We start from the raw sequence: 25,481 nt of genomic DNA on the forward strand, positions 1-25,481 counted from the left end.
TGAAACTCAACTTGGGGTGTTGAATATTTACTTGCATGTTTATCAGGAAGCCGGTCTATTTTCCATACCACAGCCCGGTAGGCACTCTCATATTTTGCTGACCCCACAGTGACCTGTATGACAGGTTCGGATTCCGGTTCGTGTAAATTCCCCAGACATGCTCGACGGTTCATTTTGGCTTTCAGGGACTTCTGCCTCTGGAGGTTCATGGTCCAGAGGGTCTTGATCCATTGCGATGGGACAGGAAAGTGTATCATTATGTTGTCACAGGACCTCAAGGAACTGGCGTGGGATGGTCTCTGAACCAATGGGGCTGTGTTAACAAAGGCCTGAAGCTCCACATACGCCCCCTGGACAACCACGACAGACTTCAGGGAAAAGGGGAGATCTTCCCCACTATACAAAGTCTTGAAACGCATCAGCTCAAACCGGCAGGCATCCAGAGGTACAAACTTAATGATTCTTGATTGCTCAAATTCTTCTGCTTTCACACACTTATGAAAATGATAGTCAAGAATATCAATCCCCTTCTTTTCTGGATCTTTCTCAAAATAGTGTTCATTTCGCTTCTGCAGCTCAAGGTCATTCAATGTCAAAAAGCATTCTGTGCTCCCATTCACGAAGCAGAGGCAACAGATTTGAGTTATCACAGCACTTTCGACCAATTTTCCTTCTTCTTTAGTGACTTTACCCCAAAAGTGATCCACAATTTCCAGGGAAATTTCTTGCTCCTCATAGTTCTTTTTTGGTTTTGAAACGGCTGGTAGCTGCATCAGCTCCTCCTCCACAGCAGTCAGAAAGTCGAGGAAGTCGCGGTACTCTGTCGACCCCAACTTCAGCATCTGCTCTATGTCTGGCTCATGCACTACTTCTGTCTTAGAATGGTATTTTCTTTTTTCTGTGTAAGACACATGTTCAATCTTCACAGTATGGATTTTTCCTGCCACACTAAAGTTCTCAAGTTTGGGTTCAGAAAGCCTGCAATGTGGATCGAGCTGTAACTCTTTAAATGGTTTTTCTAACCCCTTCTCATAATACATTTGCAAAATTCCTCCAGGTAAGACTTTTAAAAAAATTGGTCCCCACTGACGGGAAGACATCATGTTCTTCTTCTCAGGAATTCTCAGCATGAAAGACCACCCGGTTTTGGGCTGACTCCTGAACAGCGTGTGGGGAACAAAGGAGGAGGCAGGGTCTTCGGCATACAGACATTGCATAGACAAATTTCCAAATGAGTCTTGGTTCTCAGCTGACTGGAGATGTTCAAGCTTCTCACAGATGTAGTTGAGTGAACATTGATTTAAGCTTTTTTGATCAATTGGCACCTCTTTGTCTCTTGATGGCAATGCCTTTCTGCTCCCTGGAGGGTCAAAGGTGAACTGGGAAGCACTGCCTTCATCTTTCCAAAATGGACTTGAAAAAGCACAGTCCTCCCGAAAATACTGAAACTGGAGAGCATCACTTTCAGCCTGGGGAGAACTAATGTCATCTGGAAGACCCATTTTGGGAGCTGGATGTGTACATGAGTGGTCACTGGGAAGGGAAGCATGGGACAAACAGGTTGGTTTAGCAGGCAATAAGGAAGAATCTGCTCCTGGTGGTGTGAGCGGGCTGTTTGCAGATAATTCCGGAATAGGATAAAGCACATGGGTCCCTGCTTTGGGAATGCCAGGGAATCCTGGGAAGTCTTTAGTAGGTGTAGAAAGAGGAGAGTTACTTGGCGGTCCTGGACTGAAGTAAAAGTCTATGATGGGAGAGGGGAGAGGGGTACCACTGGTGGAGGAAGGTCCACTGGGAAATTCCTTAGGACCAGAGAGGTTCAGCCTAAGTCCATTTGGTCTACAGATGCCTTGATTCTCCAGAGGGGAATTCTTGGAATTTTGAGAAGATTGTAAAGCAGAGTCATCATCAAATGTGACCCAGTTGCCTGGGTTCGTGGAACACATCTTTGAAATCAGATCGTGGTCTTGTCAATGAATCAGATACGCTGTCTCTGTTAAAGGAGAAAGAGAAAATAAGAATATAAAATGAGGGGAAAAATTCAAGATACTAGAGGTCCTTAGTTCTGAGAAATTACTTGGATTTAAAAGCATCCAGACTTACAGATTAACTGAGTCAAATCCATAGGAGCAGAACGTAGGATGGCGGTTAGCAGGGGCTGAGGGAAGAGGGCAAGGGGTGTTACTGCTCATATTATTTAGCCACAACAAGGAATGAGTTTCAGTCATGCAAGATGCAAAAGTTCTAGAGATCTACTGTACAACAATGAACATGTAGTTAACAATACTGTACTGTACACTCAAAATTTTGTTAGGTTTTAAGAATTATTTTTTACCACCATTAAAAATACTGCAACACTTGAATCAATTCAAAAAGTCTGTTATTTGAATGATTACTGTGTAGCCAGACCTTGTTAGTGCTGTAAAAAATACAACAGAAGATAAAAACCCAATTTATAATGAACTTATCACCCACTGACAGCCGCAAAACACGTGAGATTTACAGTTTAGAAGCTTTTTCAAATTCATGATCTCATTTATCAAAACAACCCTGGGATGTGTATATCATTCCTCTCATATCATAGCAGAGATTACTTAGGTTTAGCATCATTGCCTAAAGTCACCCAACTGGTAAGAAGCAGTACGAGGATTTTTTTTAAATAAAAGCTTTATTCACACACATAAAATTTACCCTTTTTGACAATTCAGTGGTATTTAGTACATTCACAGAGTTGTGCAACTATCACCACTAATTCCAGAATATTCTTATGACTCCCCAAAACCAAACCCCGTACCTAGTAGCAGTTATTCCCCATTCCCCCAATCTCCCAAGCCCTGGCAACCACTAATCTACTTTATTCTTCTATGAATTTGCATATTCTGGACATTTCGTATAATTAGAATCTACAACATATGGCCTCTTGTGTCTGGCTTCCGTCACTCAGTATACCATTTTCAAAGTTCATCCATGTTGTATCATGTATCAGTACCTCATTCCTTTTTGTGGCTAAGTAATATTTGATAGTGAGGATATTTTGTTTATTTCATTCATCAGTTGATGAACATTTGGTTTGTTTCTATTTGGGGGCTTTTATGAATACTGCTATGAACGTTTGTGTGTAAGTTTCTGTGTGATCATTTCTCTTAGGTATATACCTCGGCTTGGAAAGAACCAGAATTTGAACACAGGTAATTTCATGTCAATCTAATGCAACACAAATTACTGAAATTATCCTAACAACTTCGTAAGCGATGAGCTGTCGGGCCACAGCACTGACCTGGGGGTTGGGTAACCCGAAAGCTGGGCACTGCTCCACACGCACTCCGGACATCCAGCGATTAGACTAGAATCATCACTGACTTTCTTTGCCTCTCTAAAACAATTCTATGATGGATGACATCCAGTTGAAATTTTTTTCAGAAGTAGAAATTTGTGTTACCACTGGGATTTTGGACCAAACCTGCAAACTGATAGAAAGTAAAACTCCACGAGATCTCCTGATGTGAAAACTCAAAACCTGCTGGAATAACGGCCATGAGAAAAGCATATTTTCTCCCGCCAGCCCGCCTTCTCGCCTCCCCTTGTGGATAATGAAGGCTCAACCAATGCAATCATTGAAGCTTGGAAAAGAGCCAGCGCACAGAGAGAGAGAAGGCCTGGGGCTCCACTGGGGACAAGGCATGCTCAGTGTCGTCATTTGCTAAATCTGCACATTCCTGAGGGCACAAAACACAGCGGAGCAGCAGCCCAGGCCAGCTGGGACTCTCTGGAGGGCATTTCACTGCCACTGCCCCTAGGCTGTAGTTGCCATTAAGCACTTTCCCTTTGGGGCAGGAAGAGCAGTGTTTCAAGGGACTCTGCCAAAAGCCTCAGAGTCAGGAAATCAGCAGCAATATTTCTTGACCCATCCCATCTCACCCGCTTCCGAAGGAATCCAGCCAAAATAATTTTTCATATAGGGGGAGAGATCGTGTAAATATTTACTTTAGTTGAGTTTATTAAAAAGAAAGAAAAAGAAAACCAAGAAGAAGGAATAATTCAGTTTCAGACTGACTCCTATTCTGATCTAAACCAAACGTTTTTGCCTCATCCGTTTTCCATTGGTAGCTTCAAAATTCGGAACCGTGATATTGGTTTCTTCCGAGTTTTTGCTTACTATGAGAAAAAAAGTATTTCCATAAACCTGATAAAGACATCAATCCCGTTCAGTTTTAAGTGACCCTTGAACTTCAGAAAGCACACCTTGCAAAAAAGTCTTCCTTGAATGCAAAAATCAGTGCAACACACACTCTTCCCCCTGTGCAGGAGGCCTCTTCCATAGGAGGCACTGTTAACAAACGGGAGTTTAATTCAACCAAATAGAACTGTACACTGTGCCCAACCTGAGTCCAAACCTTTGTCCCTGTTTAAAGGGCAGGGCTTAGATGCCACCCTGGAGCCAGCGGCTAAGACTCCGGGCTCTTTGATCAACGGCAGGTTTGTTTCCCCCGCTGTGCTCCTCTTGCTGCCCTTCCTTATCAATCCTTTTTACGCTCATTTCCATTTCCCTTGTCTCTTTCACCCTTTCCCTCTATCTGACCTCATCTTTCTATTCTAGTCTCAATGCAGCGACCAGTCCTCATTCTCAAAGTCAACAACTAGAATCAATTCCAAGCAGCGTTTTCCTCCTCTTTCCTTCCCTCCTAACCCATCGCCACCCACATCAGGGAAAAGGGGCCACATCCTGTCCAGAGCCTTGGTCTGTCGAACGCCCATTGGGTCTCAGGGAGGGACGAGAAAGCTCAGAGTTGAGAGGTCTAGAACGTGTCTTCTTTTAGTCATCTGCAACTTTACCCCACCTATTTCAAGACACTGGAATCTAAAAATATTCAAGCAGCAGCACCTATTTAACCTCAGTATTTATTTATTTATTTATTTCTGCACTGCAAATGGGGTAGGATTCAAGTAAGTGTCTAGGCCTTCCAGAAGGCCCTAAGTCTTACCATTTACAGAGACCTTTCAAAGGAAACATCTCATTTAAACGTTACGACAATCCAGCGTGGACCTCTGCATTGGAGAGCCTTCTGCAAAGTCCACGATCCAATTAGTGCAGAGCCAGGAACCCAGAACTCCTGGCACCAGGTCCCCAGCTGCCTTCCTCTGGTTCCATTTCCTGGCTGTTTCCTCAGATGTGGGTTCCCTCCCACCCTGCATGCCCTCGTCCTTTCAGAGGTCTGTTTTTCAGTCAATCTGGAGTATACTGCAAACTCCAAGAAGACAGTTCCAGAGGAAATTCAGAGACAGGGCAAGACACCAAGACTCCGAGCGAGGCACAAAGAGAAAAGGAAAATGTACGAAGGTGACAATTTCTAGAAATCAATCTCTGAGGTTTGAAGGTTTCTAAGGAGAGTGAGTGTTTGCTTCCCCTTAAGACTATCAGACATTCTTTTCGGCTGCCTATTTTCAAAGCAGCAAGAGAATACACTGAACTCAAGACCAAACTGAAAGTAAACGCACACACCTACTCACACTGGGAATAATAGCAAAGATTCAGGGAGACTGTGATTTCAACCTCTGACTTCAACACATGTGACAGAGGCCTTTCCAGAACCTAGCACATTCCCTTGATGTAGCGAGAGTTTAACAATCCACCAAAAATATTTAGGGAAGCCCTAAAATAATTAATCACCCCCACCATGCTAGATGTTGGATCAGCAAAGGAGGGCCCCAGGCCACAGCCAACATGAGAAAAGCTGCATTTACACACAAGGCCTACACTCCACCCCTCTCCTCCACTTAAGAAATCATAACACAACTCTTAAAAGAGCATTATGGAGATTATAATGTATTGAAATTGTTTTAAAAATAAAATCTTTCACAAATAACAACAATAGTATTAATACTGCAAATGATTTGCAGTAAGCCTTATGAATAAGAAACATGGAAAAGCGGTCTCACCAAAAGGAATTTGGAGATAAAAATTTTCAAGTTATCGTAGAAAAAAAATCATATCCTTTGAGAGTCAGGGTGAAGCTTTTTCAGGAAGGGATCGTGTCTCATTCATTAGGGCATTTTCCACATTGCCTACAAATGTCTGACACAAGTATGCAGCTCAATAAATGTTTGATTAATTTTAAATGGTCGATTTAGCTTTCCATAACGTGAATCTCTATGCTGCCCTCTCCAGTTCAAAGAATCACTGAATTTTAGAATTAGGCAGAAATTGGAGGTATTCTGTTCAATTAACCACACCAACAAACATTTAAAGTACTTACTATGTGCTCATGGTGTGCCAAGGGCTGTATGTGCATGATCTCATATTAATCCTCACAACCCCGTCAAGTAATAATATCACCGTTTTGTAGAAGAGGAAAAGAAGCTTCAGAGAGGTTAAGCTACATGCCTCAAGTCACCCAGCCAGTAAGAGGCAGACTTGAACTGGGACCAAATCTGTCTGATCCCAAAGTCCATGCTCCATACCATCCACCACCCCAGAGTTCCCGAGAGATTTGACGACTGGCTGGTGTCAGTGTCCTAACTGCCACTCCACGCTGCACTAAGGAGGAAGCTCCAGGGTAGGAGCCTCCACTTCCTGCAGCCAGGAACTCTCTAACCTGGAGGGATTCTGTTCTCCCCTGAGAGGAGCCTATTTCTCCCCAAAGCCCACCACACGTATCTGCCATTTAGGCACCCAGGCTGCGGGAAAGGCAAGCTCTGAGCCAGTTTTCCCCATGAATGCTCAAGAACAACGGCAGCTCAGTTATCAATTTGGGTCAGTTCTGAGAATGGCTTTCCTTACTGCCCTATTTCCTGTTCCTTTTCAACTGTATCAACTGGCCAGCACCCTTAGTGAGGAACAGTTTTTCAGACAGACAGCCCAACAAATGGATTTAGGTGCCACCTGCTCTTCTAGTGGCAATCTCGGTAGACCATCTAATTCCCCAAACTTTGTGTAACTCCCTGCATCGTCCTTCCTCTCATGCCATCTCCCACCCCGCTCTATGCTCAAGGGTCTACTTCTGTCCTTTGTAGTTTTCCTTTGCTTTTCTCCAGAAACCATTCAAATAAAATATAAATATGAAGTTCTACCTTTTTCCTGCAGATTGTCCAAATCAGATTAGACGCATTTGGTTGTGGAATCAGCATTCCAGGTCATTTGCAGCTGAAGACTTTCTCCCTACTTCAGTATGTTATGTGTGGAGAACACCACCCTCCAGGATGATGCCCAGAGTCTGTCTGGCTTCTCTGTACCTGCCAGACACTGGGGGAGGCCCGATGCTGAAGGGGTGTTCAGCAGAGAGAGCTCAGGGAAGCATCACCAGCACTCAGCAGCGCCCTCCTGGTATCAGCCCCACCCGAGTTGTCATTGTGGAGCTGACTCCTACTCAAGCCTCATGAACACATCTGGTCCCTCAGCCACGCCCCTGGCTTTGCACAGGGCTGAATTTAGTCCTTTATGCCTGTGACTTTTTGCTCTCTAACAATGCTGCATAATCTAGAGAAAGAATGTCTTCATGTCAGTATCTGTGTGGTTTCACTGGCTGTCCCCTAAATAAGGAATTCTCCAACTCACCCCACTGCTGGACTTCTCAACTGCTGCATTGAAACTAGACCAGAGCTGAATTTGCAAAGCCTCCCTGTTGTTTTGTATGGTGGGAGGACTGCCATCTACCATGTTTCCCTGAAAATAAGAGGTAGCCGGACAGTCAGCTCTAATGCGTCTTTTGGTGCAAAAATTAATATGAGACCCGGTCTTATTTTACTATAATATAAGACCGGGTCTTATATAATATAGTATAGTATAATATAATATAATTATAATTATAATATAATACTGGGTCTTCTATTAATTTTTGCTCCAAAAGACGTATTAGAGCTGATTGTCCGGCTAAGTCTTATTTTCGGGGAAACAGGGTAGGTACCTTCCTTGCTATTCTGGGTTGTGGACCCTGGAAACAAAGCCAAAGTCAAGGACAGCCCAGTGTGCAAAATGCATCCATGAAGAATTTTCTTAAAGGTTTGCTATGAATGTGTTTAAAATATCATTCCTATAGAATGTTTCCCTTTAAAGGGGAAACTAAAAGTTTGGAACAGAAAGGAATCATAAGACAACACTAAACCCAGAGTAAAGTGAAAACACTTGCAGAGTACACTTACCTTAGGCTTAGGGCCCAGGAGAAGTGCTCACTGCATAGACAGCATGTACTATTGGCACATATGTTCTGCAGCCCATAATACTTAATCACAAACATGTGTGGTATTTAGTTCAGCTATGTGACAGGAAATACCATTTGTAAAATATTAAACCACAGCAAAACCTATCCATGCCTTCAAATATTATCTGTGCTGGTTCCAGGTCAGGTCCCCAAAACCACGCCTCTCCTGTGGCATTTAACCTCTACCTTTCCAGGATGAATTTGAATCCCAGCTCTTATTTTAACTTTGTTTTAATAATCTGATCATTTCCTACATTAGAGAGTAACATGAACAGATAACAACTCCTACTGGCTAGTCCCAGGAGATTGTCTTTACATGAACAACGAAGATTTAAGGTTAGGCAGGCATTCTGATTTCAGAATTTTATTCTTCTCACCATGACATTTTTAGGGAGTATCCAGGCCATGTTCACGTCACTGTCATAGATGCTATGGAAATCTGCTAAACTTTGGTCTCTGAGCCTCAGTTTCTTCATCTGTAAAATGGTGATAACATTTGCCTCATATGTAAATTGCCTCATAACAGGTAGTCAGTATATACAGCAGTTTTCCTTTCTCTTTCTCTCCTCCTCCTTTCTGTTTCCCCTCTCTCATTCTAGCCTTCCTTTCCCTAATCAGGAATAAATTAAAGAGCCCAGATTCTACAGTTTGCTTTTGCATTAGGTCGAGTTGTTATAAATCCTTTTCTAGAACTCTCTCTCCATTCTGCTTGGCACATGACCCCGTCTCTCTTCTGCCCTCCAGATGTGATCTGTTCCTATTTCAGTCCTATCCTTGCGCCTGAATCCCTGCTCAAGGCTTCTCCTTAATGACAGTAGCTCCCAAAGTAGAGAGAAGTTAATAGTGTGAGAAATCCTGGTTTAACAAGGGTTTGCAGGTCTCTTCCTGGCAATCCTTCCCAGAGCCTGTAGGATGCTACTGTTTTCACAGGCTCCAGGGGGGAGTAACAGGTAGCTTTCCTCATGGAAAAGACCCACATGAAGTATGGGCTTTAGAACATCCTGGAACATACTATTCTAAGATAAAGTGCCTGGGGCTAGAGAACACACAGTCAGGAGAAGCAGAGCCATAGGTTCTTTCCCTGGGGCACCAGCAGTCTTCACAGGGAGACATGTCCCCTTTGCTTTCCCAGACAGGGGACCAAAGAGCTTCCAGATAGGCCATGAACTGGAATGGTCTCTTGCCTTTGACCTTGGCAAGCCTGTGAGGGCTTCATTTCCCAGGGCATCCTCCAAGCATCCAGGGCGGCATCTGGCAGCTCCCTTCACTGCCCCTCTGACTGTCAGCACTGAAGCCTCCCACCCCTAGGTCCCAGCCCCTCCTGGCCAAGAGGAGACCATCAGAGTGCTCTCAGGGAGAGGGCTCTGGAATGCTGCAGGATGCCCAGCGCGCACACTGCCTGGGGCCCTGGGCTCGCAGCGTAGCTCTCCCCAGCCTCCCCACACCCCAGCACCTGGTCCTCTACCCTTCACAGGCCTTGGGGACCCTCCCCAGTCTCCCACTACAGAGAGCCAGGGAGGGAAATGTGTGGGGCTCTGGGACTAGGGTCACCCTCTCATCTGTGCTTTGGGTGAGTAGCACTGAACCCTTGGGCTGCTCTCTTAGGGAAAAGTGAGCACCCAGCACACTCCATAGCCAAGTCTTGTCCAAGTTATGAAGGAAAGAAACTACCTTAAATGGGGTCCTCCCTGGGCTGGACACAGAGCTGGGACTCACGGTCTCAGCCAGCCATCTGCCTGGCCTAAAGTTCTGCTCCCCATCCTTAGGACCTGCTGGTGGCAAGATGGGGACCTTCTGAGCCATGATTAAGAGGAGCTCCTCCTCAACTGTCCTCTAGTCACAGCAAAGAATCAACCCACAGAGACTGAATAGCACGGTGCCTAGGCAGGCTTTCGTGCCAAAGTCACCTGGCCTCCCATCTCAGTTCCTTTCCTTAGCCCTGAGCCTTGATATCTTTTGGCCTCCGTTTCCTCAACTATAAAGTGAAAATAAATAACACCGACTTCCTTAAACTCTCAGAAATTACCCTTAGTAATATTTTAACTGACATATCTCCTCAGGCAAGGGAAACAAAAGAAAAAATGAACAAGTGGAACTGCATCAAACTAAAAAGTTTTTTCACAGCAAAGGAAACCATCAACAAAACAAAAACATCCTACTGAATGGGAGAAGATATCTGCCAATGATACATCTGATAAGGGGTCAATATCCAAAATTTATAAAGAATTCATACAACTCAACACCAAAAAAACACACAAACAATCCAATTAAAAAATGGGCAGAGGACATGAATAGGCATTTCTCCACAGAGGACATGCAGATGGCCAATAGACATATGAAAAGATGCTCAACGTCACTAATCATCAGAGAAATGCAAATAAAAACCACAATGAGATACCACCTCACTCCTGTCAGAATGGCTATCATCAATAAATAAGAAACAAGTGTTGATGAGGATGTGGAGAAAAGGGAACCCTCATGCACTGCTGGTGGGATTGCAAACTGGTGCAGGCACTTTGGAGAACAGTTTGGAGGTTCCTCAAAAAATTAAAAATAGAACTTCCTTATGACCCAGCAATTCTACTCCTGGGTATTTATCCAAAGAAATCCAAAACACTAATTCAAAAAACCATCCGCATCCCTATATTTACTGCGGCGCTATTTGCAATAGCCAAGATATGGAAATAACCGAAATGCTCATCAATAGACGACTGGATAAATAAAGGTGGCACATTTATACAATGGAGTATTACTCTGCCATAAAAAAGAATGAAATCTTACCAATTACAACAACATGGATGGACCTAAAGGATATCATACTAAGTGAAACAAGTCAGACTAAGAAAGACAAATACCGTATGATCTTATTTATTAGTGGAATCTAAAGAACAAAATAAATGAGCAAAGAAAACAGAAATAGACTCATAGGTACAGAGAACAAACTGATGGTTGCTAGATGAGAGGGGGTTAGGGGATGAAGGAGGAGGTGAACAAATTAGAAAGTACAAATTAGTAGTCACAAAATAGTCACAGGGATGTGAAATACAGCGTGGGGAATATAATCAGTAATGTTGAGAAGACGATGTAGGGTGTCAGACGGGCACTGTACTTACAGGGGTGTCACTTCATAGATTATATAAATGCCTAACCATTGCGCTGTACACCTGCAACTAATATAAAATAATACTGAATGTCAACTATAATTTACACACACACACACACACACACACACACACACACACACGAACAAACACCTAGTCATGGGATGTAAAGTACAGCATAGGGAATACAGTCAATGGTATTATAATTGCTATGTACGATGTCAGAGGGGTAGTAGACTTGGTGAGATTATCACTTTGTGAGGGGTGTAAATGTCTAATCATTATGTTGTTTTTGTACACCTGACTCTAATAATTTAAAAAGTAACACCTACTTCCTAAAGATCAAATACATTAATGCTAAATTACTAAGTAAAATGCCACATAGTGGGTACTCAAAAAATGGTAGCATAGTGCTCACAAGCGATGGGTTCTTAAATCTGCACTGACCATTGCTACAAGTCAGGGTGCCCGAGCAGCAGGCTGGGCCAGACCTGCAGGGGACACCGGTGAGAGTCCTGGGAGGCCTGTTGGTTCCTGAATTGCTCTCTTTCTCCAGCAAGAGAAAATCAAGGTGCGAGCCTGGTGTAGGCTGAATTAAGGTGTGAAATGAAAGGTATTACTTAATCAAGCAAGTCAGCACAGCACCTGGAGATGTCAAAAGTAATCAGAAATAAGATGGATCAAAAGTGACGCTGGCCTTTTCTACATGTGGCTGACTTGTAAGGTGAAAACCTGAGACCATGCTTGTCCCCCACCACCAGATTCAGCGTCGCTCCATACCACAGCTGGAGTGATTTCACTCCCTAGGGGGCATTTGGCAATGTCTGGAGACATTTTTTGTTGTCATAACTGGGGGTGGGGAGTACCACTAACATCTAATAGGTAGAGGCCAGGGAGACTATTGAACACCCTACCATGCACAGGACAGCCCCCACAACAAAGAATTATCCAGCCCCAAAATACCACCACAGCTGAGAAACCCTGCCCTGCGTTGACAAGTTCAGTGAGCAGAGTGTTCACCCTTCTGTGTGTTTCTACTTTGTAGACAATGAATTGGAGGCTGAAGTTCGGTGATTTGCCTGAGGTGGCACCACCAGAAAAATGTACTGTCAGAATCGACCCCGGTCTCGGGCTCCAATCTCATTCTCTTTCCACTACAGCACACAGACTCCCACGGTGGGAATCAGAACAGGAGAGAGTGCAGATAAAGGAATATTTCAAAAGAAGACGTGACAAGACTTGGACACCAAATGTGGTCTAGAAAACACGGGAATACGGGGAGTCTGGCACTTAGAAAAGCAGAGACATAGGAGAGGCAGGAAAAGGAGCAGGCCAGTCACACATCAGTCAGGTGAAAATATCTAGCAGGAGCTCAAAATACAAAACAGTATGGGGAGAAAACCACAGGCTGCACATGCAGAGTTGGGGGTCTTACTCAGCTAGGTGAGAGCTGAATACAGGAGAGAATGGGAGAGGCCACAGGGTGCCCCAAGCTGAGGACCTGGTCACCTTACAGGAAGAGGAAAAGAGAGTGTCCACCAGAGAGGCCAAGGTAAAACCAGGAGATGCAGGGACCGCCCCCCCAAGGCAGGAAGGAGCGCCATCATGGGACCTTGAAGAGCAGCTGACGGTGGGGACAATAGAGACAGATGACCTCTGGGTTTAGTAATTAGGTTAACAGTGACAGGGTTGGTGGCACTTTCAGCAGCAGGTGGGGGTGAGGCCAGGCTGCCAGTCTGGAAGCAAAGGAAATGTGGATGCTGGATGCCGGAACCCACAAAGTCACAAAGTTGGGACTCCGTCGTCCATGTCTTAGCCACCTTCACCCCCACCCCGACCCCCTAGTTCCTAGATTTCTGTCCTCTCCCGAGCTGTGTTGTTTCCTGGGTAGACTGGTTTCTGGCATCCATAGTAACAACCTTCCTCTTCATACCCTATCTACCTTCTGGTCTCAGGAGAACAAAAGGGCCCCAGGCCTTCCAACTCCAGGAAGAATCCAGCCTACTCCTGGCCTGGGGAAGGGGGCAGACAAGCGAGCCTTCCTGCAGGGAGGGCCTGCAAACAAGGCCCGCTTTCAGGGCTGCCTTCTGGTATTCATATTCCCGTGGGTTTTCCAGTGGGAAGAGCAAGCAAGGCGCTCAGAGAAAGAAATGAGAAAGGTCATTATCTCCTTGGGGGCCGCCAGGGCTGGGCTGGGTGCAGGCCCTGCGGTTATTAGATGGCAGCTCCTGGATTTTGATTCTGCATTCTCAGAGGAAACCATGAAAAAGATGTGGGATACAGCTAGCTGAGGGGGCTTGGCTCGGCTCACACATCTTAAATATGCAAATCTCCTCCTAACCCTCCTCCCTGCAGGTCCACAGGCCCAAGTGAAGATAAGCAGCAAGTCCCAGCAGTTTAAAAAAACTAAAACGAGGATCTCTCTCCGGCCTTAAATATTTAGTGGGGGGAAACCAAAATTGGCCACTTTGCTATGAAAATTGGTCAAGCAATTTATCTTAATTACCATGTAATTGCTTTCAGTATTTTCAGAGGAGGCAGTAGCTAAATGGCCCAGAAAGAGTATTTAGCAATTTATAATGTGATTCCTTCCCACACACTAATGGTGCTGGCTTCAGAATGGAATGGTGTGTGTGAGCAGTGAAGGACCATCATCTGCCCGGGGAGCCTCCCAGGATCTTCACCGTGGGATGCGGGGCTTTGGGGAACGTCTTCCAAATGTTCTGCTACAAAGTCTTGTGTCACACACCCCCTGCTCGTTCATTCAGTGAACAGTTAGTGTCTTCTAAGCGCCAGGTTCTAGGTGAAGCACCATGCAGACCAGACACAAATAAGACCTGATTTACCTACCGGTCACAAGGGTTCAGAAGTCAGACTGCGTGTAAAAACTTCTGCTTATCTTCAGTTGGACCTGCTGGGAAAAGGGTTAGGAGGAGATTTGCATATTTAAGATGTGTGATCTGAGCCACGCCCCTTCAGGTAACTTGATCCTACGTCTTTTTCCATGGTCAGCCCTGCCACTGACCAGCTGAGACACATGGGGCAAGTTACCTTAGGTGTCAGATGGGATACTAATAATTTCCTCGGGTGTCAAATGGGATACTAATAATTAACATTTAGGGTTCCCCCAAAATTCAGCCCTAACCCCCAGGACCTCAGAATGTGACTGTATTTAGAGGGAGGGCCTCTGAAGAGGTGTTTAAGTTGAAATGAGGCCTTTCGGGTGGGCCCTGAGCCAATGTGACTGGTGTCCTTCTAAGGACACACAGAGAGACAGCAGCGAGGTGAACACACAGTCATGCGAGGACAGTGAGAAGGTGACCATCTGTAAGCCAAAGACACAGATCTCAGAAGAAACCACACCTGCCAACACCTTGATCTTGGACTTCTAGCCTCCAGAACTGTGAGAGATATATTTCTGTTGCATGTAAGGGTCACCCAGTTTGTAGTATTGCTATGGCAGCCCAAGCAAACTGGGCTCCTGTGTATACTAAACAAAGAAACATCTGGACCATGGCAGGTGCAGGAGGCGGGGTTCATAAATAGAGGCCACTGTTACTATAGATTCCTGCTCCTAAGGTGCTTAAAACCTGGTAGAAAAGACCAGAGAAAACAACAAAGGACAGAAAAACTGTGCTGTCTCCTGTGCGGAAGTGCTGCACCAGGAGGTTTAGAGAGGACAGCCCTAGCTCAGAAGCAAGTAGGCTACACGGGGAGGGGACATCCACTTGGGCACAGACATGGGGCAGCAGGTCAGGCATTTGTGATCACACCCTCTGCTCGTGTTTCTGTGCGTTTGGGTCACGCGCCACTTAACCCCAGCATAAGGGAATTTCCCCCACCTGGCTTTAGTCCCTCCACTAACCAGACACAAAACCCAGTTACGAACACGGTGACCATCGCTACGGCAGGTCTCTTCTCTGGCTGCCCAAACAGGGCTACAGCCACAGGGACCACCTTCGAGGTGATCGGGGCTGTGTGCGTACCCCAAATCAAATCCATTTTGGTTTATCCATGGCCAGGCCTAGGCTGTTGCTGGCCACCAAGCTCTCCTGGAAATGTCCACATCACTGTGAATACAGAGGCAGGGACCACTGACTTACAGAGAACAAAAGCATGTTTGCTTTGATCCTGCCACTCCCGGGCATGCCATAAATGTATATGCCTATAAATTTGTAACAACTTGAGCAATTCCAAAAATAAGGAAAGATTTTTAAAAATCATTTATTGAGGTCCTCCTTACAAAGCAAATCTAGAAGATCAACATTTACTTGGGCTCTTAGTTTCAAATGCAGCTATCACACACAAAAACAATATTTGTGTCTCTAAGTCCACAGGGAGCTGTGTGTAAAATATTTGTGAATTTTATCGCATTTCAAAGGCAAGTTTAAAGGCTTTAACGAAGCATTTTGCACTGAGAGCAAAGTGTGATTAGAAATGTGTTTAAATGGATGCAAATGAATGGATTTGCTGACTGACATTCTTGGCAATGGGCATTAGCTTAGACCTCTAAATCTTAACCTGCGGCGAATCTGTTTGCCAAGCCCGGGAGCCAGGAGACCAGTATTTGGGAGCTTTTGTTCCAACGCTACTTCTCTCTGGCTCTATAAGTTACAAGTCACTGCTAGCAAGTGGTTTCTAAGGTTCCTTCAAACTCTAACAATGTATGAAGATGAATTCTCCAAAGGGGGATCTACAGAGGAGCATGTGTCTCCCTGACAACCCTTTCCTGCCCAAACTCTTTAGGACTCCAGCAACCATGCTTCAGGCTGGGAGTCTTCCAAAGACGGCCACAACAATATCGCCCATCTCACGTTCTTCTAAAATGTTACCTTGTGCCCACCCCCTCCACTTGAGAGGGTGCCTCTATTTCCCCTCCCCTTGAATCTGGGTGGGCCTGTCATTGCTCTAATTAATACAATGTGGCAGACGTGACACTGTGACAATTTGGGGCCTAGGCCTGAACTGACCTAAAAGCTGCCACTTCCTGCTTGTTAGAGCCCTGAGCCACCACATAAAAAACCCAGGTAATAGCTTCTCTGTCCAACTTCTCTGCTGGACGGAGAGGCCACAAGGAGGGGCCACACTCAGGACCATGTTGGACATCCGCCACTGAAGCTGTCAGGGATTCCGGCCCCAGTGGTCATCTGACTCTAACTACATGAGAGACCTTAACCAAGAACCACCCAGCTGAGCCCAGTCAAGCCACTGAACCAGCAAAGATGATACTAATTGTGGTTCTAAGCCTCTACAAGCTTTTGTGTATGGTAAAATATAAAGTTTACCCTTTTAACCATTTTTGAGTGTGCAGTTCTGTGGCAATAAATACATTCACATTGTTGCACAGCCATCACCACCCTCCATCTCCAGAACTCCTTCATCTTCCCAAACTGAAACTCTATACCCATTGAACACTCACTTCCTTTTACCTCTCCCTCAGCCCCTGGCCACCACCATTCTACTTTGTGTCTCTATGACTCTGACTACTCTAAGAACTTCATATAAGTAGACTCATTCAGTATCTGTCCCTTATGTGACTGGCTTATTTCACTTAGCATAATATCACCAAAGTTCATCCATACTGAAGCATGTGCCAGAATAGCCTTCCTTTTTAAGACGGAAAAATATTGCACGTGTATACCACATTCTGTTTGTCCATTCACCAGTCGGTGAAAACTTCTACGGTTGGAGTGGGTATTCTACAGCAACAGATAACTGGAGCCATGGGCAATGCAGGCCTGGGACAGCAGAGCCAGGCTCCCGAGGCGCATGTCAGGACCAGGCGAGTCTAGCAGAGACATAGAGCACCAGGGCAGTAACCCCCAGAGTAGGTGACTGGCCAAGGATCCAGGCTAGCATTCCAATAGCAACTGTCACAGTGCACTGGGTGTCTCCTGGGGCCTCCACTCCAGGCAGGGAGCAGCTCCAAGACAGGGGCTGGCAGGGTCTTATCCATGCCAGGGTGCCCTACCCTGACACAAGCTAACGGGCCCAAAAAACTGTTCGGTAAATGAGTGAAAAGTGTACCTGACACTGAAGCCAGGTTCTGACTTATCCCAGAGTTTCTTACAGGCTCCCTGTAGGGCAAGAACTGTGCCAAGGAAAGAACAGGAGAGCAGCTGCTTCTGGCCAGAAAGGAGAGGGGGAGGCGGCAGCCACAGGACGTTCTGACAGGGAAGAATTCACAGCCTGGCTCAAGCTTCCCAGGAAGCTTGGGATCTCCATCGAAGCACCCACGGGACCTAGGCAGCCCAGCAGGGACTTCATCTGGAAGTGAGGAGGCCGCATTCCGAAAGGTGTCCTGGGCATCGGTCTGAGCCAACAGGAGGAGGCCTCTGGGGGATCAGCCTTGCTCAGCTTGTTGGGCCCAATTCCCAGGGCTCAGGGTGGTAGAGACTCATGTGCCCATTATAGGGACAGTGGTAGGGCTTAGAGGGGCTCAGCGCTTGGTCACAGTACAGGTCATGGGGCAAAATAAAGGGGACTTTTGCTGTGAGTTGAGTCACGTATTTGAGCAGCAAGCTTCCTTCAATGCAGGAGGACCCAGGTTGGCTGCACTATGAGCCCTGCTCTCTCACCAATAACTCCTTTACCAAGGAAACCATTCTTCCTGCTGCTCTGCTCCGCTGGCCACAGAACGAGGGTGCCCGACAGGTCAGGGTGCACCAGCGCATGGACAGGAATTCCAAATCTAAGAAGAGGACTTGTGCCTGGGTGACTTAAAGGGTGAATGCCGACCACACAAATGCCCACTTGGGAGTTTAACAAAAAGGATTCAGACTGTGTTTCAACTCTGCATTTAGGTTGTCCAGCCTCTAAAGATTAAGTGAAACCTTGAGTACTAACTCCAAAGGCGTTTTCCCCTATTTCTTTTCAAAGCATACACTTTGAAGGCTAGGAGCTGCTTGCTATGTGGAAAGCAGGTAGAAGCACCAGTAAAAGAACTCAGAAAACATGGATTTTGGACATGGCTCAGTTTTGAAGTAACTGTGGGACTTTGAGAAAACCAATTACCATCTTTGGGCCTCAGTTTCCTAATCCATAAATGGAGGAAAATACTTCATATTCCTATTGGTTATGTGCATTAGTAAGAATATATGTCAGATGATATATAGATACACACACACACACACACACACACACACACACACACACACAAGGTCCTCATAAGAAAAACTATAAACGTTAGAGATTTACTAATGTTCAGTAGGTGCTTGCTAATATTTGCTGAATAAATGGCCAAAGAACTCAAGATTATAATAAGACCCAGATTTGAGGGGAGCAGGTCCCTCTCCAACTTCAGAATCCCCAGCTAGAGTAGGTCAGATCTTAGAAGGCCACCTCTCCCCGCAGGAGGCCAAGCCCAGCTCACCCGTGTCTTAACAACCAACTCACCAAGCCTGCACACTTCCCTCCCATCTGACCTTATCTTCTCCCAACCTGCTGGAGCAGCAGGATTTCCAGGGTCAGAGCCTGCCCCACTGCCCCTGCCCCACTGCACCTGCCTCAGCTCCCACCTTCAAACATGGCATAAGACTGCTTCTTGGGCAAACTGCCAAACCCAAGGTCTGGCCCCAGGGTTTCCCTTGCCTTTGACACTGGATATTAACAATTCATTCACTTTTCCTAGTTTTCCTGAAGCACCGACCACATGGAAGATTTGTGGACCAGGAGCTAGCATGAATGCTCAGGGCCTCCTTCCCCCACCCCAGGCCTGGACTCCACCCATGACCTTCACCTGCAAAACGAGGCTCATACGACCTCTTCCACCTCAGAGGGCTCTGGGGAGCATCACATAAAATGAAGAACCCAAAAGTTTCTTTGAAAAATAGAAAGCACTCCACAAATTCTTTTGCTCTTGTCACTCTTGTTAGGTTGTTTCAGTGTGGTCTCAGATTATGAATCTTCAGAAGCCTGGGATTGGCCTCTGGGGTAAATTATTTTGGTACGATGACGACACATGCAGAGAAAAGCTTACTGCACTTTGTGACTCCAGGGCGATGAGCAGATGTCGCGTGATCCCCAGGACAGGCTGAGACAGAACTCAGGAAACCGGAGTCAGGGTTCCGGAGTCCTTGGCTCTGCCAGTAAATGAAGCGCATCACTTAACCTCTCTGGACATTTTTCTTCACATGAACAATGGAACTGACAAGCCACCCACATTCCTATTCACCAGGATACCAAGAAGGCAAAGAATTTGAAAAGAAAAACATTGAAAAGAAAAAACAAGTAGAAATGTTGTAGTGTTCAATGGGCATGGAGACTTGAGAAAAAGGAGATGAAAAAGAAAAAGAAAAGGGAAAAACAAACAAAAGAGAAAGCATTTAAGACAAAATGAAGGCTCTTGGAGGCAAGGATGGAACGCCGGGGAAGTCCCCAGTACGGAAAGTGTCCCCCAAGCCTGCGAGTCACTGTCTAGATTAGAAGATTTACCACAAAGGCATGTGAAGTTCAACTCCAGGGCAGAAAAATGGGTGGAAGGAACTAAAGTCTGTCCATCACCTGAGGAGGCACGAGCACATACCAGAGGAAATGAGACTCGTTACGCTTTGCTTTTGCAGCTCAACTCAGATCGAGAAGATGAGGAATTAATAGATCCACTACCCGTAAAAACTGGGTAACATCCCTAGAGAGGCCCTGGTCAGGCCTCATCCTGGCCCATGAGGGCCAATCCGGGGTGCTCCACTTTAAGGGGGAATTCAGAGCCTAAGGAGCTCCCAAAAGCTTGTCACCAGGACGGCAGGGTATGCTGAGACCACATCACAAAAGGCAGGGCTATGAAATATGAAAGTGCTTACCTAAATAAGATTTGGGAAGGTGGGAAGAAGCAAAGTCTCTCCTAGAATCAGAAAAAAACTTTAGACATCATGTAGTCCAGCCTTCAGAGTTGAGGAATCTCTGATATCTCTCTGCTGAGGGATTAATCCAGCTGCTGCATAAACACTTCCAGCAGTGGAGACCTCATTACTTTATAAGCAAGTTCATCTCATTATCATCTGGACAGAATTAAACTCTTCTCCCTCCTATTATCCACGACTTAACTTCCTCCTGGCTTCCATCTATGCTGTGGAGGGACATAGACTAAGTCTAAATACTTTTCACCTACCCGTCCTTCAGATAACTGAAGCTGGTCTTGATGCCTTGCACTGGATCTTCCCACACTCTCCTGAGAAGGGATTCATTTTCAGCACACCCCTGGGAACACACTGTCCAACTCCCTTCTATGCTTCTTTCTTGGGTATCTCCAGCCAGCATTGACCTCCGAGTGCCATTATTCCTGCCTGACTCAGGGCATCTCACCCTGGCCATGCTCCCGAGCCTGCGTCTTCTCTGCAACTAGGTCTTGGCTTCTTGCCACAGTTTGGGCAAACTCTGGTCGATCTCTTGGTCTCAGCTTTACTGCTCTGCCCAGTCCTGCAGGGCTTGTCATGAGCACGCACCATGACGAGTCCCAAATTCATGCCACTTAATGGAAAGCAGCTGGTCATTTGACTTCAGGCCCTCTAATCAAGATTGAATCTAGAATGTTCAACAAGCATTAAATACCCTTTCTAAGACCTCATTTGACAGACGAGGAAACAGAGGTCTAAAGAGGTAAAATGATTCACTCAGGGAACATAACAGAAAATGAACATAAACTCTGATCTTTGATTTCGCAGTCCACATTCTTTCTACTGTAATTAAGAGGAAGTGGGGCTACATGGTGGCTCTCTTCTTAGGACATTTTGGAGTAAACGTTCCATAGTTTGTATGTATGTGCATTTTATTCTTTCTTTGATTCAACAGATATCCACTAAGCTCCTACTATGTGCTTTATAAATACTCTCAGATTTAAAGTAAGATTTAAAGTGAGCTTCGTATAAGGATCTGCATCTTGGTGTGTGAACATCATCTGTGTGTGAATTAATTCTTTCACGCATTCACTCAACGATGATAACTTAGCACCCTTAACACTACGCTATACACTGGTGAGTGGAAAATAGGTACAGTCCATGACCCTAGGGCATTCTCTGTATAGCAGGGACAATTCTCAAATGTTCCTATGATACAGCCAAATACAGGGTATTGTGGTACTTAGTTAAGCCAGATACCTAACTAAGATGAGTGCAGTGGTGGTGGCAGTCTGCACAATTACGGAAGGGGGAATAAAGCTACTGGTCCTGGTGGTTTGAAAAGACCTCAAGAAGAGTGGGCTTCTGAGCTGAATCTTGAAGGCTCATAGGAATTGATCAGGCAGAACAGAATAGAGAGAGGTGTTTGTGCAAAGACAAGGAGGTAGAAGAGAGCCTAATTCTGCAGGAAGACGGGCATGGCTGCAGCCAGGAGTGAACATGGGTGATAAAGCGAAAAAGGCAGATAGGTGAGTACAGTACAGAAGCTCTTCTGTATCATGCTAAGGAGTTTGATTTTATCATAAAGGAAATAGAATTCCGTGAAGTATTTAGAGAGAGAATAAACGGGATCAGATAAGAATTTTAGAAAGAAAGTTCTGACAAAGGAGAATGGACTGGAAGGTGGTGAGCCTAGAGGCAGGGAAACCAGATAGGGAGCTAAGCCAGGAACCCAGGAAAGAAACCAGGGTTGAACCTGATGGCTCCCGCCCACATACACTTAGTTTTAAAGTCTGAAATATAAAGAGAGAAGAGATTTTTCTTCACGTACATCTCTCATGGCATGGGGCAATTTCCCCAAAGCTTTGCAGAGCTGTATCACCTTCGTCATTCTCCACAGTGACTTGATGTCACCAGAAAAGAGATGTAGGTCGTAGCATCACAACCAATGGTGATGTGCCAGTGCCTCAAACCCAGCAGCCACTCAGTAAGTGGGGGCTGCATGAGCCAGCCACACATATCAAAACAAAAGGGGACGGGGACAGATAAGCTCTCAACAAAGTAAGGGCAGGGTCCCAGAAGCATGAAAAAGTGCAAGCAAGGCAACAAGTCAGAAGCAAGACAAACAAAAGTTCCAGGAGGGAAGGGGTTAAAAGAACCTGTTCTTCACAGGAAGGATGAACACAGCCAGCCTAGGAAAGCAATAAAGCAGCCAGCACCGTCCCTGGTGGTGAGTCTGCTCCTTTCAGTCTGTCTCCAGAGGCAGCGTGCAGTTGGGGTAGCCCATGCAGTGCCCTCCTGAGAATCCGGGGAAGGCACTCCCTCTGGCCACACAGGCAACAGGCATGCCACGAGGGGTGGAGTTTGCAGCAGGCTTCCTTCCCACCATGAGTGGCCAAAGCCCGTGTGCACGTGTGGAGCGTAATGTGTAAGCAGTTAAGTATGAACATCTGGTCGGAGACCAGGGTGGGTGGGGACGGGGCAGATCCTGACACGCAGGAGCTGGGTAAACCCCATCACGTGTGGTACAGAGCCATTCTCACGGGGAGTTTACAGTCAGTCAAAAGACGAAGGATAAAGGGGATGAGGTAGGAAGCTTAAACTAACAATTTCCTTCCTTGGGGTGGGGGTGAGGAATGCTCATCTAGGCGAGTCTGAGCCTTCTTACAACCGAGGGACTCTCACATGATCACCCAGTTCCCAGGAAAGCCTGATCTTTTTTTTTTTTTTTAACCAAGATAATTTTTCTGAAAATCAGGAGCACCTGACGGCTAGTGTGCTACTTAGAATGACCCCCACTAGCACCTTCCACTGAATCCAAGACTAGCAAAGGAACTGGCAATTTTCACAAAATTTATGGGGTTCTGCTTCAAGCCACAAATGAAGAACAGGCCTGGAGATGCATTAGGGGAGGTTCTCAGTTGTAAAGATGTGAGATTAAAACATTTCTATGTTTGTATTAACGCTAAACTGAAGCCAACAAAAAGAGCAAGGTTTGTAGCATCAATTACCTTCTTCTAGGCTCTCTAAATTGGCCTTGGATATGAGTTACCATGAGCTAAGGGAAAAACAACGTTCAAAGGAACGAACAGAGGCCAATGTGTCAGCCCTGTCTCCGAATTTCTGGGCCACGGCTGTTTTAAATTAGATTCTCAGTGCTGCTTCCATCAAACACTTGGCTTAGGTCTGCAATGGAAAAGTTATTTTTGTACTCCAAGCCACAGATATTTATATGGAAGCACATCCATAATTCCAATTATGTTTTGTTTTCATGTTGCTCTTTTCCTCTCCTTAAGAACAGTCATAGCTATCATTATTATTTCTGATAAGGCACCTGCAAAGAGTTCTAGGCCACACAGATTCCACAGGACCCAGACACAATTGTTGTAAAACAGGCAGAGTTTTAGGTCTTGAGAAATCCACAAGGAATACCTTCAGTTCTTCTACCCACTATGGCTGCCTCTTCTTTGTCAATTCCCTTCCTCTACCTGCCTCTCAGGGCCTTCATGATCCCTCCTGGGGAAACCCAATCCCAGAAGTAGTTCTAGCTGTTATTTACTCCTTATATTTGGTCTCTGGGATCTTTGCATTTAAAATGTTATCTTCAATAATGAAATAAAGGGTTTTTGTCTTCTTAAAGGAAGGAACACCAACAAATAAAGCAAAGAGGTATTTCTGGTTAAGAGGGGCCTAGTTCTTAAGTAACAACACAATTATTCTATAGAATGGTTGATCAGTAGACTGGGAGGGGTACTAAGGGGTGGTACAGGTTCAAAATCAGAATGGTGGTTCAAAAGCTGTAAGGAGATTCATCCAAGAGAAGTGAAAATTGATTACCAAGAAAACATAAGATATTAAGAGGTGTACCCACGGCCTCTTCCTAGAGGTCTTTCTGATCAGACCTTCTGAAGCACAATCTTGGTTTGAAAGAAAGAGCAGGGGAGAGGCGAGGATGGGGAAGAGTAGCACTTGTGAGCATTAACATATGCCCTGTACTAGGCCTCTCTCATTGTACTAGGCCTCTCTCATTTCCTGCTATCTCACTTAATCTTCAGAACAATTTGGGGGGGGGGGGTGTAGGTTTTATTATTACTGTTTTACAGAGAATGAAACTTAGCCTCAGAAATGTGAAGTAACTTGCCCAAGGCCACTGCTATGGTCTGAATGTTTGTGTCCCCCCACAATTCATGTTGAAATCCTAACCCCCAAGTGATGGTATTAGGAGGTGGGGCCTTGGGGAGGTGATTAGGTCATGAGGGTGGCGCCCTCATGAGTGGGATTAGTGCCCTTATAAAACAGGTGTTAATAAGAGAGTGAGCTCACCTCATCCACCATGTGAGCACATAGAGAGAAGATGGCTCTCCACAACCCGAAATAGGGTGCTCAGGAGAACCCGCATCTTGGACTTCCAGTCTCAGAACTGTAAAAAATCCATTCTTGCTGTTTATAAGCTACCCAGTCTGTGGTACTCCGTGAGAGCAGCCCAAACACACTAAGATAGCCACACATCTAGTTAGTGGCAAAGCTTGGATTCAAACCCAGATCTGCCTGACTCCGAAGTCCATTTCTTTTCCATTATCACATGGGGCTGATGCGAGGGCCAGAGGAGAAGGTCACGGACGATTGCTGGGTTAGTTTCCTCAAAAGAATAGAGATTGTTGGGAGGGTATGGGAAAGATATGTTTGTGTAGAGTTCTTTATATCTTATAAACAGGCTTTGCTGATATCAATCAACATTCCCCGAGATGCTGTCAGCCACAAGGAAAGAATCAATTGTTCAATGTAAACTTCTCTGCACCGGTAGAGACACAAGTAAATACATATGCCAGTAGAGAGAGAGCATTGTCTCCTTGACCAAAGAGGATGTGAGTATCCTTGACCAAACTAGGATACTAGTTTGTTGTAAGAAGGTTTTACACCCCGACAGAGAATCTAAAGGACAGCATCTGGGGACTGGAGCAGTGTGTTTGGGAAATTCAGATCTCTTCTGAACTGAGAACATGGGGACAGATAGAGAGCGAGACGCCATTCCACGTGTGCAAGTCCCCCTGTGACGGTGGTGTGAGCACATAGCACTTTCAGGGCCTCTTCCCTGCTGCACTCACTCAGCAACAGTGCAGTGCATATCCAGGAGCTAACGTATATGCATTTGCTTACTTGTGTTCTATTTTACGTATATTAAAATAAAATAAACTTTAAAATCAGTAGTTAAAAGCCTCAGTCAACATGGGGGATTGGGTTGCCACAAGAAATTACCCCTTCCAATCTAAACACTTCAAAACACTTAACAAAAATGTGACAACAAAAAATATTATATAAAACATAGATAAAATAGAAATGTCCAGATCCCAGAA

General features: G+C 45.4%; 1 protein-coding gene across 2 annotated transcripts in view; it reads right to left on the reverse strand.

Annotated features, from left to right (window-relative positions):
* STON1 (stonin 1) overlaps window positions 1-25,481 on the reverse strand; it is a 48,637-nt gene that overhangs the window by 13,218 nt on the left and 9,938 nt on the right. Inside the window, exons 1-2 of one of the 2 annotated variants that reach the window (XM_033124934.1) lie at window positions 7,069-7,271; window positions 32-1,993 (exon numbers count right to left, since the gene is read on the reverse strand). In XM_033124934.1, coding sequence (XP_032980825.1) covers window positions 32-1,946 — 1,915 coding nt within the window. In that variant the 5' untranslated portion in view covers window positions 1,947-1,993; window positions 7,069-7,271. Of the gene's footprint in view, window positions 1-31; window positions 1,994-7,068; window positions 7,272-25,481 lie in introns of those variants that run through there. The other variant, XM_033124932.1, reaches the window with a different exon arrangement.

The sequence above is a fragment of the Rhinolophus ferrumequinum genome, chromosome 13, assembly GCF_004115265.2.
Source record: "Rhinolophus ferrumequinum isolate MPI-CBG mRhiFer1 chromosome 13, mRhiFer1_v1.p, whole genome shotgun sequence".
Classification (NCBI taxonomy): domain Eukaryota; kingdom Metazoa; phylum Chordata; class Mammalia; order Chiroptera; family Rhinolophidae; genus Rhinolophus; species Rhinolophus ferrumequinum.